The 20,454-nt window shown below is 45.3% G+C and overlaps 1 protein-coding gene across 1 annotated transcript in view; it reads right to left on the reverse strand.

The window, feature by feature from the left end:
• HYDIN (HYDIN, axonemal central pair apparatus protein) overlaps positions 1 to 20,454 on the reverse strand; it is a 347,261-nt gene that overhangs the window by 35,435 nt on the left and 291,372 nt on the right. Inside the window, 12 exon segments of the mRNA XM_027516055.1 lie at positions 5,020 to 5,238; positions 6,241 to 6,383; positions 8,113 to 8,388; positions 8,614 to 8,716; positions 9,821 to 10,010; positions 10,122 to 10,273; positions 12,757 to 12,992; positions 13,722 to 13,926; positions 16,250 to 16,367; positions 17,538 to 17,776; positions 18,286 to 18,454; positions 20,045 to 20,144. Coding sequence (XP_027371856.1) covers positions 5,020 to 5,238; positions 6,241 to 6,383; positions 8,113 to 8,388; positions 8,614 to 8,716; positions 9,821 to 10,010; positions 10,122 to 10,273; positions 12,757 to 12,992; positions 13,722 to 13,926; positions 16,250 to 16,367; positions 17,538 to 17,776; positions 18,286 to 18,454; positions 20,045 to 20,144 — 2,150 coding nt within the window.

Genomic DNA, 20,454 nt, shown 5'->3' on the forward strand with positions numbered 1-20,454 from the left:
CTTTCACTGTTTTGTATGGGCAGCGGGCTCCAAAATCACTGCAGATGGTGACTGCAGCCATGAAATTAAAAGACGCTTACTCCTTGGGAGGAAAGTTATGACCAACCTAGACAGCATATTCAAAAGCAGAGACATTACTTTGTCAACAAAGGTCCGTCTAGTCATGGCTATGGTTTTTCCTGTGGTATGGATGTGAGAGTTGGACTGTGAAGAAGGCTGAGCACCGAAGAATTGATGCTTTTGAACTGTGGTGCTGGAGAAGACTCTTGAGAGTCCCTTGGACTGCAAGGAGATCCAACCAGTCCATCCTAAAGGAGATCAGTCCTGGGTGTTCATTGGAAGGACTGATGTTGAAACTGAAACTCCAATACTTTGTCCACCTGATGCGAAGAGCTGACTCATTTGAAAAGACCCTGATGCTGGGAAAGGTTGAGGGCAGGAGAACAAGGGGACGACAGGATGAGATGGTTGGATGGCATCACCGACTCAACAGACATGCGTTTGGGTAGACTCCGGCAGTTGGTGATGGACAGGGAGGCCTGGTGTGCTGCGGTTCATGGGGTCGCAAAGAATCAGACACGACTGAGTGACTGAACTGATATTGATATTGAAAGAGAGATATACCTTGATGAATTAATGTTATAAAATGATCAATTTTTCTTAAACTGATTTATAGATACAATCCAATTCCAATCAGGTTTCCATCAGGGTTTTCACAGTACTTGTTTAAATGGATTCAAAAATTATTTAGAAAAATAAAGGGCCAAGAATAATCAAAATACTTTAGAACAAAACAGTATGGAGATAATCATGAAAAGATACACTAAAGAAAGTGACAAAATAAGTGATAAATATGGTGAGGATGTTTCCCTCATAGCTCAGTTGGTAAAGAATCTGCCTGCAATGCAGGAGACCTGGGTTCGATTCCTGGGTTGGGAAGATCCCCTGGAGAAGGAAATGGCAATCCACTCCAGTATTCTTGCCTGGAAAATCCCATGGACAGAGGAGGCTGGTGGGCTACAGTCCATGGGGTCACAAAGAGTCGGACACGACTTAGCGACTAAACCATAAACCACCACCACAGGAACAAAAGAGCTTATCAAAACTAAAATAACTAACATCATATTTTTCCAAGATAATGCCTGTGTTGTCCAAAATGGGCTGTGCCAATTTTTACTCCTGCTAGCAGAGAGCTTCTCTGGAAACACTTGGACATTATCTTGGAAAGCTGAGCTTTCACATACCCTATGGCTCAGCATTTCCACTTCCCGTGACTCAGTTTAGGAATATAAACTCTTGCAAATGAAGACCATGTGACCTGAACTATAATGCTCACAGAAATACTGTCCACAGTAGCAAACCTTAAGTAATCTTCAAAAGAAGAATGGGTAAATAATAATGTAATTCTACATAGCAGTGACATGGGTGTGCTACAGCCAAACGCAGCAACTCAGATGACCACATCCAATAACCTATAAAAAATAAAGTTCTAGGGGAAGGCGCCAAGATGGCGGAGGAGTAGGACGGGGAAAACACTTTCTCCCCCACAAATTCATGAAAAGAGCATTTAAACGTCGAGTAAATTCCACAAAACAACTTCTGAATGCCGGCAGAGGACATCAGGCACCCAGAAAAGCAACCCAACTCCTCGAAAGGAGGTAGGAAAAAATATTAAAGACAATAAAAGAGACAAAAGAGGGAGGGACGGAGTTCCGTCCCGGGAAGGGAGTCTTAAAAAGAGAGAAGTTTCCAAACACCAGGAAACCTTCTCACTGCCGAATCCGTGCCGAGCTTTGGAAGCACAGAGGACAACATAACAGGGAGAAAAAATAAATAAACAATTAAAACTCGCAGATTGCGAGCCCTACGGTAACTCCTCCAGCGGAGAAGCAGCGCAGACGCCTACATCCGCCATTAGCAAGCGGGGGCTGGGCAGGGAGGCGCGGCGCGGGCTGCATCGCTGAGAGTAAGAATCTGGCCTGAATACCCTGAGCACTATCTGAGCAAAATAATTTGGGCTAGCAAACCAGACTGTGGGATATCTACCATGTGAAAAGCCAGCCCTAACCTAAGACACCGCCAGCCCGCGCATGGAACAAAGGACTAAACAGAGGTAGCCGGCTGCAAACCTTCCCCCTCCGGTGACAGGCAGCCAGAGCCGGAAGGGGGCAATCGCAGCCCCAGAGAGACATTATCTATAAAACTGGCTTCTTTGCTAACTAAAACTTATTGGGGGTCTGGACGGTCAACATCTGCCTGAGAAGGTGCGCCGGTTTTACACCCAGATAACCAAGTGGCGGGGAGGTGATAAGTCGCAGCATTGGCGCTCGCCAAACACCTCATCACCTGAGCTGCTCGGACCTGGGAAGAGCACAAAACGCAGCCCCAACTGAGTCTGCGCCTCTGAGGACTACCTGAGTGCCTGAACCTGAGCGGCTTGGACCTGGGAGGTGCATGCAACCCAGGGCCAGCCTCGGATTGTTCCCGGCGGAACAACCTAGAGCCTGAGCAGTGTGGGTAGGGAGGCTACACGCGCCGTGAGTGGGGGCAGACCCAGTGTGGCTGAGGCACTGCGAGCGCACGCCAGTGTCATTTGTTTGCAGCATCCCTCCCTCCCTCCCCATAGCGCGACTGAACAAAGAGAAGAAATACAGCTCCACCCACCAGAACACCGACACAAGCTTCCCTAACCAGGAAACCTTGACAAGCCACCTCTACATACCCACACACAGCGAGGAAATGCCACAATAAAGAGAACTCCACAAACTGCCAGAATACAGAAAGGACTCCCAAACTCAGCAATTTAAACAAGATGAAGAGACAGAGGAATACCCAGCAGATAAAGGAACAGGATAAATGCCCACCAAACCAAACAAAAGAGGAAGAGATAGGGAATCTACCTGATAAAGAATTCCAAATAATGATAGTGAAATTGATCCAAAATCTTGAAATTAAAATGGAATCACAGATAAATAGCCTGGAGACAAGGATTGAGAAGATGCAAGAAAGGTTTAACAAGGACCTAGAAGAAATAAAAAAGAGTCAATATATAATGAATAATGCAATAAATGAAATTAAAAACACTCTGGAGCCAACAAATAGTAGAATAACAGAGGCAGAAGATAGAATTAGTGAATTAGAAGATAGAATGGTAGAAATAAATGAATCAGAGAGGATAAAAGAAAAACGAATTAAAAGAAATGAGGACAATCTCAGAGACCTCCAGGACAATATTAAACGCTACAACATTCGAATCATAGGGGTTCCAGAAGAAGAAGACAAAAAGAAAGACCATGAGAAAATACTTGAGGAGATAATAGTTGAAAACTTCCCTAAAATGGGGAAGGAAATAATCACCCAAGTCCAAGAAACCCAGAGAGTCCCAAACAGGATAAACCCAAGGAGAAACACCCCAAGACACATATTAATCAAATTAACAAAGATCAAACACAAAGAACAAATATTAAAAGCAGCAAGGGAAAAACAACAAATAACACACAAGGGAATTCCCATAAGGATAACAGCTGATCTTTCAATAGAAACTCTTCAAGCCAGGAGGGAATGGCAAGACATACTTAAAATGATGAAAGAAAATAACCTACAGCCCAGATTATTGTACCCAGCAAGGATCTCATTCAAGTATGAAGGAGAAATCAAAAGCTTTTCAGACAAGCAAAAGCTGAGAGAATTCTGCACCACCAAACCAGCTCTCCAACAAATACTAAAGGATATTCTCTAGACAGGAAACACAAAAATGGTGTATAAACTCGAACCCAAAACAATAAAGTAAATGGCAACGGGATCATACTTATCAGTAATTACCTTAAACGTAAATGGGTTGAATGCCCCAACCAAAAGACAAAGACTGGCTGAATGGATACAAAAACAAGACCCCTACATATGTTGTCTACAAGAGACCCACCTCAAAACAGGGGACACATACAGACTGAAAGTGAAGGGCTGGAAAAAGATTTTCCATGCAAATTGGGACCAAAAGAAAGCAGGAGTCACAATACTCGTATCAGATAAATTAGACTTTAAAACAAAGGCTGTGAAAAGAGACAAAGAAGGTCACTACATAATGATCAAAGGATCAATCCAAGAAGAAGATATAACAATTATAAATATATATCCACCCAACATGGGAGCACCGCAGTATGTAAGACAAATCCTAACAAGTATGAAAGGAGAAATTAACAATAACACAATAATAGTGGGAGACTTTAATACCCCACTCACACTTATGGATAGATCAACTAAACAGAAAATTAACAAGGAAAAAAAAAAAAAAAACATGTATCTATAAAGCTCACTAAAGCAAAGCACAGTAAAATGAGGTATGGCAATAAAAGGCGTTAAATTTATCAAATAAAAAAAAAATAAAGTGCTGAAAAATTTAAAAAAAAAAAAAGTTCTAAACCACACTGAAACAATATGCAGAACACATAGGTTAATTTAAAAAAGAACTAAAAACAAAAATCAAGGGAATGAGCAAACAAGATCCTGGGATAGTGACCACCTCTCAGATGGTGGGAAGGAATGGCTGAGAAGCACACAGGTAATCCTGGTTATATTCCTGTGTTGGGTGTGGGTTCATCTCTGTTTATTATTTTATTAAAAATAAACCAACTAAGGAATAATTAAAGGAGTGGCATGCACGGAGCAAACAAGAGATTAACCTAATTCCGGACACTGAGGGAAAAAGGAAGCAGCTAAAAGACTAGTCGTGAGGTTCTGATATAGAAAAAGGTGGGGGGCTTGCTCAACTAGAAACTAGATACCGAGACTTACACGAAAGCTCTGCTAATGAAGCTGAGTGGTTTGTGTGGTATGTGTGGTGAGGATGGCAGGAGGCATGCTTGGAAGTTCAGTTTGCCGCTTTGGAACCCCAGGTCAGGTGACTGGGGACGGTTTCTTTCTTCCATGAAAGAACGAAATGGTGAGACACTGAACAGGACGGCAGTAGGCATCTAAGCGTGGCAGGCCTGGCCAGACTAGGGGCTTGGTGCTCCTACTCACTTTTCGTTTTGTAGTGAAAGTCCCAGGAGTGTTTCTGGGCACGTCCACCCACTTGACCGTCCGCATGCGGTCATCCCAGTCAGGCACTTGGTCTGCAGGGAGCGGAAACATGATCTTGGAGACCTTGCACTTGACCCCCATCTTCTTCAGGTTGATGGGCACGTCTGACTTCATGGTCACCACTACGTCCTTGGCACAGCCAGGGTGGAGGTGGCCCATCTGTGGAAGAGCCTTGTATTAGTATTTGGGGGAATTCAATCTTGAGGACTCTTCATGCCTGATGGTGCCATTCTAGGGGTAGAGCCAAAGTCCTGGCAAAAAATGCATCATTCAAGAACATACATGTAGATCATCTTAAATATGTACATGAGGTTCTTAGAAATAGAACATAAAAGCATAAAAGCAAGAGCAGCTAGCTATATAGCACAGGGAGCTCAGCCCAGTGCTCTGCGATGACTTAAGAGGGGTGGGATAGTAGGGCGGGAGGGAAACTCAAGAGGGAAGGGATATAAGTAGACACATAGCTGAGTCACTTCATTGTACAGCAGTAACTAATACAACACTGCAAAGCAATTATACTCCAATAAAAAAATAAATATTCATACAATGCAATACTATGAGAAATAAAAACAAAACATGAGGAACTAATATTATCAAACTGTTACATGCTTCAGGTACTATTCTAAACCTTTACAAAATTCTACGAACCCCCATGACAACTCTATAGATGTGCAGCTATAACCCCTATTTTATAGGCAAGGAAACTGGTAAGTTCCTCAAGGTCATACCATTAATATTAGAATATCTGGATTCAGACCCAGGTAGGATGGTGCCAGATACCATACTCTTAACCATCTGTACTTCTTAATCATATGATCCATACAAATTTTGGACAGATGTACATAGTACCTTAGCAGTTGTCAAGTGTGATCTAGTGACCCTTGGGAGACCCTGGGACCTTTTCAGGAGTCCACAAGGTCAACACTATTTTCATCATAGTAACACTATTTCATCATGGAATTTCTCAACATCGGCCTAGCCATCGACTTGGCAGACCTCACTCTCTTTTCTTAGGCCAGAGGGGATACTTCTGATACCAAGTGTGAGTGAGGGACACATCCACCCCATCCCATGTATCTGTGGGATACATGGGTCAACAATCAAGTCAGGGTTGGTGTAGGCCTAACAGAGTGTGGAAAACAAGGACTGTCCTTCACTTACCTGTGGGGAGAAAGAAACAGTAGCCAAAAGCGGCCATTCAAACCGTATCACATTCGCTTGGCTGTGATTAGTGATGGTGAAGCTCACATTATAGCTGGTTCCAATGTGGCAGTCCCCGAACTGGATGTGATTCATCAGAGCAGCTAGGGGACAGAAGCAGGGGGCAGTGAGTCCCCCCTTGTTTCTGCAGGCTCGCTTCCCCTGAGGAGCCAGTACTTGAAAGACACTGCACCTCACTCTCATGCAACCCTACCCTCCTCGGACAGTCATCCGGGAAACCCTGGAGTCCCTTGGCAGCACGCTTTCTCTCCTACGGGAGCAACTATTTACCATCCTTCCATCTACCCACCCATCCTGGCCCTCACCTCCATCTGTACAAAGGAAAACACAACCACCCCCTCAACTCTGTTTGCTGAAAGAGTAGTATTAAGGCTTGGAACTGCCATGCAGAATGCAGGAGTCCCTGCTGAATTTGAATTACAAATAAATGACGAGTACTTTTTAGTATAAGTAATGTCCGGGGCAAAATTTGGGGACATAAATATACTCAAAGTTATATATGGTTTACCTAAAATTCAAGTTTAATATCTAAAATTCAAATTTAATGGGGACTGCTGTATTCTGATTTTCCAAACCTGATAACCCTATTAGAAGTAAATGGAATCTGATTTCTGAACTAGGGTTCATGGCTGGCTCCCACTTGACCCCTGATAAGAGAGATGCTACCCTGTAGCTGCAAACAGAGGTGAAAACACCAGATACATGAGGAGCACTGATTTTAACCCCTGCTGTAGGGACTGCCTGATGCTACATTCTGGGACTGGAATTAAGCTCCTAGAAAAACTGTGAGACTGTGTTTATAACTCACTTCACAGCGGTCGGCCACACAATCAAGGTTTTGACGGATGCTTTTAGATAATAATGATGAAGTACATTTTCTCCTGCCCAATGAATACAGTTAACCAAATGCAGCAGTGGTGCCTGACAGAATACAGAGCAGCACGTCTTCAGCTCTAACACACACACAGATCACCGAGGGATCTTGTTAAACAGCAAATTCTCATTCAACAGGTCTGAGGTGCTGCGGTGAGTCTGAAACTCCCATTTCTAGTGAGTCCCAGGTGATGCCGACGCTGTAGGTCCTGACAGCATGTTTAGTAGTGAGGCTGCAAGGGACAGTCTAGGGGAAGCACAGACTTACACGTTCTCTAATTCAACCAGCAGACCATTTCCTTTAGAATGTCTAGGACACATGATACAGATGAAACAGACAATACCAACACAAGCCAGCTCGAAAATACAGACAGGGAAAACTCCAGAGATACACGCTTTCACTTCTTAGCTAATCTGGAATTTAAATTTCACTTATTAACTGACTAAATTGGAATGTGAGCTCACAGAAAAAGCTCCCTGTGGGGTAGACTCTCTTATTAATTATTCTCTGGAACTCCAAGCGCATGCACACTGATACTCAACAAATGTCCCTTGAGGGAACACATGGAGGATGCGGTGACTGAGCCAGGCGTGAGGGAGCAAACAGTAATAAGAAGGAGATGCCACCCTGAACTCCCAGGAAGCTGGCCAATCTGTTATTTAAATTTCGTTCTTATTTAAAATGACCCAAGAGGGACTTCCTTGGTGGTCCAGTGGTTGAGACTTCGCCTTTCAATATAGGGGTTAAGGGTTCGATCCCTGGTCAGGGAACTAAGATCCCACACACCTCGTGGTCAAAAAATAAAACAGAGGCAATGTTGTAATAAATTCAATATAGACTTTAAAAATAGTCCACATCAAAAAAAATCTTAAAAAATAAAATGATAAAAATGACCCAAGGGCCAACAGTCGTCAACACGTCATTGCTGCTTCTCTCACCTGCCAAGTCTTCCATGGTGCTTTCCTCATTGGCCTCAGAGATATCTGAGGACTCCTGGCTGGAGGAAGCCACCAGCCCGTGGATGTTGTCCAAGGTGATGTCATCCTCATAGCCCTCTCCCGCAATGTGGATGACTGTATCCTCGTACTGGTTGTTGATCACTGACAGGTGAAGGGTGCCTGCCATTCTCCCGACTTTCTTGGAGTGGAAAACAACATCAAATTCGGCTATTTCTCCAGGAGGAACAACCAGGGAAGCTGTGTGAGCTTTCTTTGCTGCAATGAGAAGTGAGAAACATGATGTAGAGTCAATTTAAAGGAATATGTATCTGTAAAGACCTGGACTCAAGGGAAAGCAGCCCTTGTGTGGGAAGGAGTCTTGCCTAGAGAGGCCGTTGGTGACAAGGCTGAGCATCTGACGCAGGCTGAGTACACATTAATTCCTAACAAAACAGCTACTGGCACCCGTCGCTCTCCAGAAGCTATACTCACCCTACTTACCTTTTGCTTGTGGTTTGTTTTCCTCTGTGATGTAGATGTAGGAGGTAGAAGGCTTCCCTTTCAGGGAGAAGACTCCTAGTTGGTCCTGTAGGTCAACATGCAGCTGGCAGAAGGAAGACAAGACGGAACGTGAAGCTTATAGGTTGCTCATGCATTCGGAACTGAGTTGGGGAAGTACCCCTCTTAACCCCAAATCATTGTGCCTAGGCCTCACTGTTTTGAGTTTCTTATTGAGAGAGATAATAAATATTAGACCTGGAAAGGAGAAATAAAAATTTTAGCTCGGCTCTTGCTATTCAAATAAGGAAGCAGAGGTCCAGAGGATATGGGGACTTTCTGGAACACCCAGCTATGTAGTGTTAAAATGGGGCTGCCAAGCCCTCTGTTATTGACAAATCAGTTGTAAAATATAAATTAGACTAATAAAGCGGGAACGACAGCTTTCCTGGTGGCTCAGATGATGAAGAATCTGCCCGTGATACAGGAGACCCAGGCTCAATCCCTGGGTTGAGAAGATCCCCTGGAGAAGGGAAAGGCTACCCACTCCAGTATTCTTGCCTGGAGAATTCCATGGACAGTGGAGCCTGGTGGGCTGCAGTCCATGGGGGTCTCAAAGAGTTGGACACAACTAAGCAACTAATGCAACAACAAAAATAAAATGGAAATAAATATTCATCACTTTATGAGGACTTGCATGAATGTGAGTTCCTAAAAACCAGTATCTTCTAGATAGGAGTAGGTCATTTTCAAAAGTCCTACAGTTCTTTGAATAATACTTACATGATTTATCACCTTTTTTGTAAAATAAAAACTTAAGTGCTGAACCCAAAGTCGCTTCAGATGATATATCTCTCACCCCTGATGAAGTTTCTTTCATTTTTTTTTCTTTATTGCAAATGCAGTGTTCATTACAGAAAAAAAAAGTGAAAAAATAAAGACACTCAGAACACCCATAATTCTATTCATTCAGCCTGGTGTATATCGCTGCTCACCGCCTTGCACCATCATTTCCAGTGTGCCATGCATCAGTGTCCCAGTAATCAGACCAACCCCGGTTCCCTCTGCATGCCCCATGTCTTACCCATGTTCCCGTATGAGGAACATGAAAGAAGTCCTCACAAGTTAGGGATGGCAGAGACCCCAACATCAAAAGTCTCGCTTCTAGAAGACTCTCCCTTTTCACCCCATGCTCACCCTCCAGCAGTACCTTGGCGGGGATGGCACCGCTGTTCTTGAGGATAAGAGGCAGTGTCTCTGAACGACCAAGCAGAAGCCTCTTAAAGAGAAGTAAGAGGTTTCCATACTGGTTGTAGAGAACTGGTCGCACAACGGTCACCCGAGGGAGGTTCCCCTCTCCAACGATATCAAACACAAGGCTTCGGTTCTTGGCCAGGGTGCTGCAGGGAACGGGAAGATAGAGGCCTGTCAGCCTAGCAAGGCAGGAAGGACATTCCACAGACAGCATGGCCTGCAGCCCTGCTGGAGGAGGGGACCTGGGTAGCTGGTACCTGGGCAAGCCATCCAAGGTGGCCTCAAAGATGCACTGGTAGGTCTGCATGGTCTGTGGGGTGAAGGACACTGTGGCAAAGGCGTGTGAGCGGCTAGCAACACACATCTTGTTGGGTTCCACTTCAAAGATGTCCGTGATGCGGGCAAAGACCTGGAAAGGGGAAGGGGAGCAGGGACTGGTGTGTATACTACTCTATGTTTGCACAGGGCTTGCTGCTCATCTCTACTAGCCCTGCTGTGACTTCCCTCCTCTAAGCTCTGTGCAGGTATGTCCCACTACTTGGACAATCCTGCTCCTGGAAGGTGTGGCCTGGGTTCTTGGGGACCCAACCCTAAGCATTAATTGGCTGGACTTGGCCAGACTTGTGGTCTTTGCAATTAGATGAACTAAACTGTATCTTGGATAGCAGATCCACTCCACCCCACCCCCACTTTTCTCTCTCTCTCTCTCACACACACACACACACACACAAATAAATTTAAAATGCCAGAGACTTCTGGTGGTTACTGATGTGAGGCTTGGGCTAGAAGCCAGACGAGAGAAAGGAGCAATGGAGACACCATGTGTGAGAGACGCGTGGCCTTTGGCAGATGATCTTCTGAAAGTTTGATTTCAGGTGACAACTCCAGTCAGTCTCTCAGGCCTCTGGCTACAGGCTGTGTTCCATCCTGCGTGTGAGGTCTCGGATTCACTGAAGCAAACCTTGTTATGGTGGGGCCATTCTGAGTGGGCTTCTGCTCTTTGCAATTTTAAGAGTGCTAGTTAGAACCACCTCCTGCAGCACTTTATCTGCTCCTGTCTTGGAGCAATGTTTGGGGAAGACTGTGGGTATGACCTCAAAAGGGTTTTTTATTCTCATGGGAGGCAGGTGGGATTCAAGACTGACTATTCCTTCTTGCTCTTAAGCTGAGAGTATAATTTCTTTGCCCTTTCCAAAGGATAATCTGCAAATTAAGGAAGGATGACGGCATGCATTTGTCTGGAAAAATGTGGGCCTCGGTCACTGGGCCCCTGAGGCCACGTGAGGGCAGATTCAGCTAGGCATGCACCCATCACCAAAGGTTAATATGGTGCAAGCTCTGAAGCCTGGGCTAGAAGGTGAAGCACATCAGTGCCTATTGATTCATGGAATGAATGGAACTGCTCAAGAGGTGCTAGGCTTCTCTGTAGTCCCTTTTCCCAAAGGGGTGGAAGAAATACAGAGGAACTGGTGCCTGGGTAACTAATGAGTTATGTTGGGTAGATTGGAATGATAAGACTTGTTCCATCCCTTTATTTTTGAGTTACTGTAAAAGGTCTTGTAAGAGCCAGAAATTAAAATTTTGCTTCATGTAAAAAAAGAAAAAAACAGAGGAGGACAACAACATAATGTTTACAAATCCCTGTTAAAAACCTATCTTTGTTTAGAAGTCAGGCTTGCTCATTTCTTATGTTTTTAGCAATGGAACAGGGAGAAAGCTGCCCTTTCCTGTCCCAAGAAGGCCAGAAAGTGATGACAGTCTCTCAACCCCTGGCCCTCGGCAGTGATCATTCCCAAAGAATGCACCCTACTGTCAGCTCTAGGCTAGGCCAATCCTCTAGGTCACCTCCCCACCACTGTTAGCTGTAAGAACTTACTCTCATGTGACTCTGGGGCACAAGGACCACCCGGGTCAAGACTCTACCTTTGGCTAGAGAACTGATGTGGCTGAGAGACACTCGGCAGTGTTTGCAGCACACTGATTGGAAATTAACAGGGAGTGAAACCCACTGACTCAGTCCTTTCTCTTGGTCTCCTGAATTTTCTGTTCCACGGCAAGGAAACAGTGTCTCAGTGTGATCCAACCCAGAGAGGGAAGGCAGTTTTGGTCTGGCAGAGCCCAAGACAGGCATTTATTTTCTACGTGGTATTGACTCAGATGGTAAAGAATTTGCCTGCAATGCAGCAGACCTGGGTTCGATGCCTGGGTCAGGAAAATCCCCTGGAGAAGGGCATGGCAACCCACTCCAGTATTCTTGCCTGGAGAATCCCATGGACAGAGGAGCTTGGTGGGCTACAGTCCAGGGGGTCACAAAGGGTCAGACATGACTGAGCGATTTTCACTTCTGCTACTAAGCGGATGAAGCTTGGTTTTAAACCAAGCTATATATCCCTAGGCTCTGGGATGTAGGGGAAGAATGCAGCATTTTTGAGTCTCAATTTTCCTAACTATAAAACGGGGAGAAAATCTGATAATACAAACTTCTGAGGGTGAAATGCGATAAACAAACATCAGCGCAGTGCTCAGAATACAGCAGGAGCTCAATAAATGCTCACCTCATCTTACACTTTATAGAGTGACATCTCCCAAACCTCCTTTGTGCCAGAGCTGGCACTACATGCTCTGTCCTGTAGACACAGCGAGTGTCTGATGCAGGAGTGCTCCGCTCTGTCATGTGAACCCGTTTATCACAAGGTACCCAGAGAGACATCCACTGGGACAAATGTATGTCCCCTCACACAACTTCCAGGGAGGCTGAGAGCCAGAAAATTCCCACGAGAGATGCAGGCTCCACTGCAGGGGTTTCCAAGAGCTCCCGCCCTGGCTTTACGCCAACCACGGTGGGCCAGGGCCACAGTGGACCAGTCCAATCAAGCGGACTGGGCTACCTACCTTGCTGGAGATGGGCTTAACCACGAGGTTCACGTCACAGGCGATCTTTCCCACATTGCAGATCTTGAACCGAGCCTTGGCCTGGTGGCCCACCAGGACGTTGCAGAAGATGAACTTGTTCTCATCCTCCACATACAAGCCCCCGCTCTCTATGGTCTGCAGGATGCTGTTCAGGTTGGTGCTGCTACAGAGCTGGTGCTCCTCAAATATCAAGCCATTGTTGTCAGTCACAAAGGCTGGGGAGTGGAGGGAAGACTGTGAGATGGAGCCTAAGTGCCCGGTTTCTACTCTCTGTAATCCCTAACTTGGAGATTCAGACTCTGACAAAGGACGATCACAGAGGAGAGACAGGGGGATTCACACAAGGGAGTGTGAGGGGTGGGACAAATTCTATCTTCTCTTTCTTTTTGGACTGCTTTTGCTGGTCTCCAGACTCCAACCACCTTCTTCTTCCAATAGAAAGGAGGATGAGATCTGGGGTGAGCTGAGGAAAGAAGGAAGCTTTCAGCTCACTTTGATGCAAGTTTGCTGGGGACCTAGAACCAAAGCAAGAGGAGCTGTCTCTTGCTCCAAACTTGCTTTGTCACTGATCATTGTTCTCTGTGCACATTTGCACAGGGAGTGGCCTGGCTACTCGAACCCCGCAAGATCTCCGATGAGCAGAATTCGGTATTCCTGGGTCACCCTGTGCCACACCCCATCACACCATGATTCCCAGATAACACCGTCCATCTGAGAATCCCGGACCAAACTCAGGAAGACCTGGAGTTTAAAGCTGCACATCCTCTTCTAGGTGTGCACATGCCCTGTAAGTCTTAAGGAAAAATAAGGCTGAAGACACCACAGGAAGTTCTAAGGTCCCAAAGGAAGAAGCCTAGCAATGTCTATTAGGTGCCTGCAGGGAGAGGGGTCTTTTACAGAGGAAGGTCTTTTAAGGGATGCTGTCCCATCTGAGAGCTCAGTACCTGGCTGACAGGCTTCAGCCAACAGGCTGTATGGGATGCCAGCGGGCTGGTCTCTTGGATCTCGGTCAGAGATATCAATTGCTATGAACTCTTCACATCTTCCCACGGGGTCAGCCACACAGTCAACAGTGATGACCTGCATCCCTCCGGAAGGGATGGTACCAAACCCAGGGTACACGGTGAACATCCCGTGGGTGAAGCGAGCCTGCAGGAGGGGCGGAGGCAGAGTAAGTGGCAAGGTCTGAGCCCTTCCACCAGCCATGAGATGGTGTCAAGAAGGACTGGGTGGCAGGGTTGGGAGGCCCTCCCCATAAGCTCTCTCTGGGCTCCAGCTGTGCTCCTGGAGGCAGGGAGGGCCTGGGGCGGGGGCAGTCTTTCAGGAACAGGCTCTCTCAGCGCTTCTTTCTATACATATTCCTTCTGAACAATCATGGGTAAGTGGGGGTTTTAAGGAAATAGACATATTCCACATCAGAGATCAGATCAGTCACTTAGTTGTGTCCGACTCTTTGCGACCCCATGAACCGCAGCACGCCAGGCCTCCCTGTCCATCACCAACTCCCACATAGTATAACACTTATCCAGATGGGAAGCTCTGAGCAGAGGGGCAGGGCTTAAGAGTATCGACCTTTGAGTCAGATAGTCCTGGGTTTGAATCACAGCCTTCAAACCCTCCTGGGTATTAACTGTTGGACCTTGGTCAAGTGACTTCTCTGAATCTTAGTTTTATCCAGAAAATGGAGCTAAAGCCTTTACCCTGAGACCACCGGAGGCTTCAATGAAAGAATGTGCAAGAAGCAGTTAACAAAGCAATGGGCACAGAATCTGCTCAAAGCATGGGATGTTATCATGCACTCCTCTGGGTCTTAGGAGCTTTCTTCCTTTTTTTGCCCTATTGTAATTGTGTTTTGAAGCATTTTTATGTTGGTTGCTTTACCATCTTTGTCATATAACTCTAACATTTTGGTCATCTCAGTGTTGGCATCTATTGCTTATCTATTTTCACTTAGTTTGAGATCTTCCAGGTTCTTGATATGCTGAGTGATTTTCAGTGGAAACCTGGACATTTTGGATATTATATTATGAGACTCTGGATCCTACTAACCTTCTCTTTGGGCTGGCTTTCTCTGATACCTCTTGGGTGGGGACAGTAGTCCAGATTCCACACTGGACTTCTTACTGCTGCCAGGCAAGGGTGGGAGTTCCCGTTCCCCACTAGTCTTAGACCAGTATCACCCTCGGGGCGGGGGTGGGGGAAGGGTAATATTGTCTCATTACTGTTCTGCAGATTCCACAGAGTAGGAGGTCCACTGTGCGGAGGGGAAGGGCAGCTCATTTCCACACGGTTGGAGTGGAAGTCAAGGCTTCCTAATTGGTGTCTCTGTTGACAATGGCAGAGGTGGTGGTGGGTAATGAATGTCTGGCTCTCTGCTAAGTGTTCTTGGACACCACTTTGACCTCATTACAGCCTGAATTGAGTGGGAAGTCTAGGTTCCTTGTGGGTCTTTTCTTGAAATATGTGGTGTAGGACCACAGATTTCTCTGTCATGTTTGATTGTAATATTACAGCTCTTATTTGAACATTCCTGTCTGGCTAGACTACCCTTTTCCTGGTTCTTTGGCTAGTGAGAGCAGGCTTTTGGTCTGTGCTTGTTGATGTTTCTGGATTGCTGGCTCCCTCAGTACCAAATCTGAGAAGTATGAAGTAAAAAGAAATCTCAGGGAACTCATCACTGTGATGTCTATTGGGTCCCAAAAACCTTAGCTGGTGTGATGTTTTTTTCTCTGTTTCTCAGTCTTCTATGTTTGTTTTATACATAATGTTCATGGCTTTAGTTGTACTCATTTGTAAGAATAGGGAAAAATCATCTACTTCATAGTACCGGAAGTAAAAGTCTTCAAATCTCCTTTTATTTAAGTCGATCTGAATGGGCTTCTGTTTTGCATCAACAAATGATTATTTCTGGCTGTGCTGTGTCTTCGTTGCTTTGTGTGAGCTTTCTCAAGTTGCAGGGAGCAGGGGCTACTCTTTGTTGCAGCGTGCGGCTTTCTCGTTGCAGCGGCTGCTCCAGTTGCAGAGTACAGGCTCTGGGTGCACAGGCTTGGTAGTTGCAGCACACAAGCCCAGCAGTTGTGGCACACAGGCCTAATTGCTCTGCGGCATGTGGAATCTTCCTGTGGAATCTTCGGACCCTCGTTCCCTGCATCGGCAGGGGGATTCTTATCCACTGCACCACCAGCGAAGTCCAGCAAAAGATTCGTGATTAAAATACTTATGAAGAGTAGACACTAATTGTAAAGGAATGAGGAGCCAATGAAGGTTTTAAAGCAAAAGAGGATATCCAAATTAAGTCATAATTCCTTATTTTAATATGAAAGTGATAGTTTCATTATAACTAGTTAATGTTCCTGCCACAGTAGGAGTGTTCAAAATTCAAATCCTGGTATCCTAGGGAGTTATCTGTTGGAAGAACTAGTTTGCAGGAGGCCTTACAGGGTTTCTGTTGAACAAAGAAAAGGGTGCTCACCTGGCTTGTGACATTCATGTCTTTCTGAACAGAGTCAGAGAACTTGGTTGTTTTGGAAGGTCCAGTCTTGTAGAAGCTCTCGCTTTCCCGGGATCTTGCATGTCTGACATGGGTGGCTCTGATTAAAGAAGTGGGAATGCACTCTCAGGGTGGGGTGATCATGAAATACCACCTTCCTGCTTGCTTGCAAGGTCCCTTCTTCTTGGAAAGGAGGAAAGGGCCTTTCTTTGCCCAGAGGGCATCAGGGAGCATGGTCAGCTTATTTATTAACAGCCAAACTCATTTAACAAGTGTGAGAAAAGTATGCAGAAATTATGCATATTACATATGACGCATAAGGACATTAAAATTACTGCAAGTAAATAATAATTGTAAATGTTTGCCAAAATGGAAGAGGAGATCCACCAAAATATGAAATTATTACAAACAATGTAAAGCTGTGTGATTTAAAAAATTAATTAGAAAGTCAGTCTTAAATGACTATTGACAAAGTCAGTTCATTAGAAAGTCAAGACAAAGTGCCTGGGAATTGGCAAAAATAGTCCCTAATTTGTCAAAAAAAAAAAAAGAATATGACAATCAGATCAAAGCCAAAAGCACTCAAAAACATGAACTGTTTCGGTTAGTTGACTGACAACCACTTTGTGATAATTACAGTTCTTTGTTGGAACAATCATTAAGTTGGTTATAGCGATTGTCTTCATGGGGATAAGGTAAAGATAGTCCCAGGAAGGTGGAGGCCTCACCAGGCCTTCTTTAGTCCAAATTTCTAGGGTACTCTTTGCCACCCCCTCATCTTGAAACATCATGATTTCTTTTGATTTAGCTTGCTGTTATAATCATCCCTTGATTTCTACAGAATGACAGACAGGAAGTGACTTACTGGTAAGCAACGTAGCACACTGGGAGCACCGAGGCAACAGACACAATCCCATGCAGAGGACTTTACATTCATTCAATTAAAATGTATCGCATATTGGACAGCAGTTGAAAAGCATGTGAAATTTGGAGTCAGAGATGTGGGTTCAGAACTGAGATTCACTGGTGATTATTTGATAATCTTGGATGTGCCATTTCTAAACCTTAGTAACCTCACCCACGAAGGGGGACTGGGTGGATGAGTTTCGATAAAATATATGAAAGCTCATGGGAGAATAATAGGTTTGGCAAAACTAATACAATATTGTAAAGTTTAAAAATAAAATAAAATTAAAACACACACACACACACACACACAAAGCACCAATTAACCAGGGGATGTTTTGAGCTAAGTAAATACTTGTCTTACACTTTCTTCTGATGAAGGGGGCTGTCCCCTGTCAGCCTATACAGGGCATACTTGAAGTCGATCATGCCTTGATTTTCTATGGTGAAGAAGGCACTTTTACGAGTGCCATAGATCAAAGCCCCAAAGTTGATGATGGAGGAGGGGCTGATGTTGTACTTGGAGAACACCGCAGTCACAGAAAACTTAATCGGGATGCTGGCAATAATTTCACCTCCTTCTGAGATATTAGGCTCAATAATCTAGAAAGGGAAGACAGATTGGGAAGATGTCAGCTACCAGAATAACAGTTGCCAGCATAGTTTCTATGGCTGTCTACTCCATTCCTTATTTTCTTCATTGACACGAAGCCACATTCTTTATTCTCTTTATATAACTGCATCGATAATACAAGCAAATGCTAACGTGAAACTTACTGTGTACCAGCTATGGGTCAACACGCACCAACCCTGCCTCCCATTTTCACTTCCCCCTTTTCTTTTGCACTGATGACTGAACTCAGCCTCCCTGTCTCTGGTCTGGTCTCTTCCAAAGACCAGGGGCCACATTTCTTCTCTGGAGCTTCAATTTCTGATGACTCTGAACACCTCCCACCTGACCTATCTGTGCCTGTGATTCCCCAAGCCCTGGTGAATCCCTTCTGGTGGCCACAAAGTCAGCCCTGCCTTTCCCGCTTAGGGCATGGGTTAGACTACATAAGCTTCATTTTGGTACCTGCCACTGTGTGAGTCATCCCTTCAAGCTCTCTTACCTGACAGCGCAAAACTGGCTGGTTCTCGATTTTCACTTCCTTTTTCGCATGGAAGAGCACCTGGACATTTGTGGGCTTTTCTGTCATGGTCAGTGAGCCCTTCCTGGGTTGGACTGTGATCATGGAACTTATATTGGTTGCAGAAAGCCCTAAGGAGTCCACAGAAAAGCTGAGTGACAAGAAGAAAAAGTCAGTTTTAGTCATTATCTAAGGAGCTCAAGACACCAGAGATGAGACTCTAGACTGGTAAGTGCCTGCCACATCCCCAGCCCTGTTTAACCACTATGCCAGCAGTGTTCACTGTGCTCTGTATTCCGTGACCACTCCTTAGCCAGGATTGACCAGGCCAGGCACTGAGGCTTGAGGCAAAGATAGCCATCTCCAGCCCGTGGTTAAGAGATGTCCTTGAAGGAGAGCTCTAACAGGAACATGTGATATTGGATAAGGACCAAATCAATTCGTTTCTCCCTCTCCCTGCCTCTCTGTCTCCTTCTCTCTCTCTCTGTCTCCCTCCTTGCTCTAAGACTGAATGCAATAGATATAGACGGAACAGTGATGCAGAAGCTGGGGGATCTAAGAAAGGACAGAAAGGCAGGGGCAGAAATCATGCAACCGAGGTATTCAGAAGCGCAGCCCTGGCCCAGTGCAGGTGAGAGGAGAGGCCACAGAGAAAGCCTGGGGACTGGAGCTGGAGCAAGAAACCTAAGCCGAGGCAAGATGCGTGAAGTTGCCATAGGGACCCATGTCGTCCCCATGCTCACTCCAGGAGATCTGGCCCCTCACTGCAGCGTGCATGCTGCCTCAGCTGCCTCACCTCCCTGCACATCCTTTCAGTGAACCCTGATCACCTGCTCCAACTTGAGGGAGACTGTTCCATGCAGCCTAAAAGAGCAGGGGTAACACCTCTCATAATCTATAAAATAAAACTCACAATGTGCAAAATTCCATTTAGTGCTAATTCCAAAGTGACTGTGGCTTTCTTCTAGGTTTGTTTAGCATTTATTTTTATTAACTTATTTCATTTTCTAGTTCTAAGAAACAGCACTATTGAGGTGGGACCTCTCTAGTTTCAGCATTCTTTGAACTGAAAGAAACACTCATGAATATACGGAGTTCCTATTAAGTCTGTGTGGCGGGGGAAGTCCCTTTATCAACTTCAAATTCTTCTGGGCAAAGGACAACCTTCCATAACATCGACCAGTTGTGGGTGCTGGTGCTGCCTGAGGACCTCCTCCCTCCCTGCCCCAGAGCCACTTCTTCCTCCTTGAGGAGTCTTCTTTATTTAGAGGTTTTATTTTTAATCTAAAGAGCACAAGCTGGAGTTGTCTTCCACCAGGCTGTCATTTGGAATCTATAATATAATAGTTCTTAACATTAAGAAAGAAAAACAGACAATCCCTTCTTAACGTGAAATCTTATATAGACCATCAGCTTATGAAACAGACAGGAGCTGGAAGGTGGGCAGGATGGCTTGAGGCCAGGGCCCCCATCTCCAGTCTCTCTCTCAACCCCTAAGACCTCCCCCCACCCCAGTATCTCCTCCTCCAACCTCCCTGCTAGGCTCTTCCCCACGCCCAGGCCCCTGTGGCTCAACCTGCAGAGCAGCTGGGATTCCATTCATTTGAAGCTAAGAGAGGCTAACAGCAGAGATGGTTCTTAGAATTTCCTTCATCGACTTTTTAAAAAAACTCTCTCAGGCAACACTCCTCTCACCATGAGAGGATGTGGACGACCATATGCTGGATAAGTTTTAGGTTACCTGAACATGATCTCATATTTCCCACGGTTCTTCAGCTGCAGGGGCTGCTTCACCTCGTCCATGACCTTCACAATCCCCAAATCAAGGCCTCCTTCAGCTCCTGAAGAAGGCAGAGGCCAGGGTGGGAAGGGGTGAGTGAACATGGGAGCGAGGAGCAAGGGAACTTCCTATTGAAGTTCACATGGAAAATCCATGGTGACAATTTCAGAGAATCTGTTTTTTAAAAACATTGTGGCTAGAAAAACTTCTTGGAATTGAGTCTTAGCAAACAAACAACAGACACTTCTGTACTCAGTTCAACCGGTGGCTCCCTCTAGCTTCCACCTTAGGACTGCTCTTCTTCCTTTCATGTCTCTCATTAGCTAAAACTCCCAGTGTTTAAAAAAAAATCTTTCGAATCACGTGTATAA

This window comes from Bos indicus x Bos taurus, chromosome 18, assembly GCF_003369695.1.
Source record: "Bos indicus x Bos taurus breed Angus x Brahman F1 hybrid chromosome 18, Bos_hybrid_MaternalHap_v2.0, whole genome shotgun sequence".
NCBI lineage: Eukaryota > Metazoa > Chordata > Mammalia > Artiodactyla > Bovidae > Bos > Bos indicus x Bos taurus.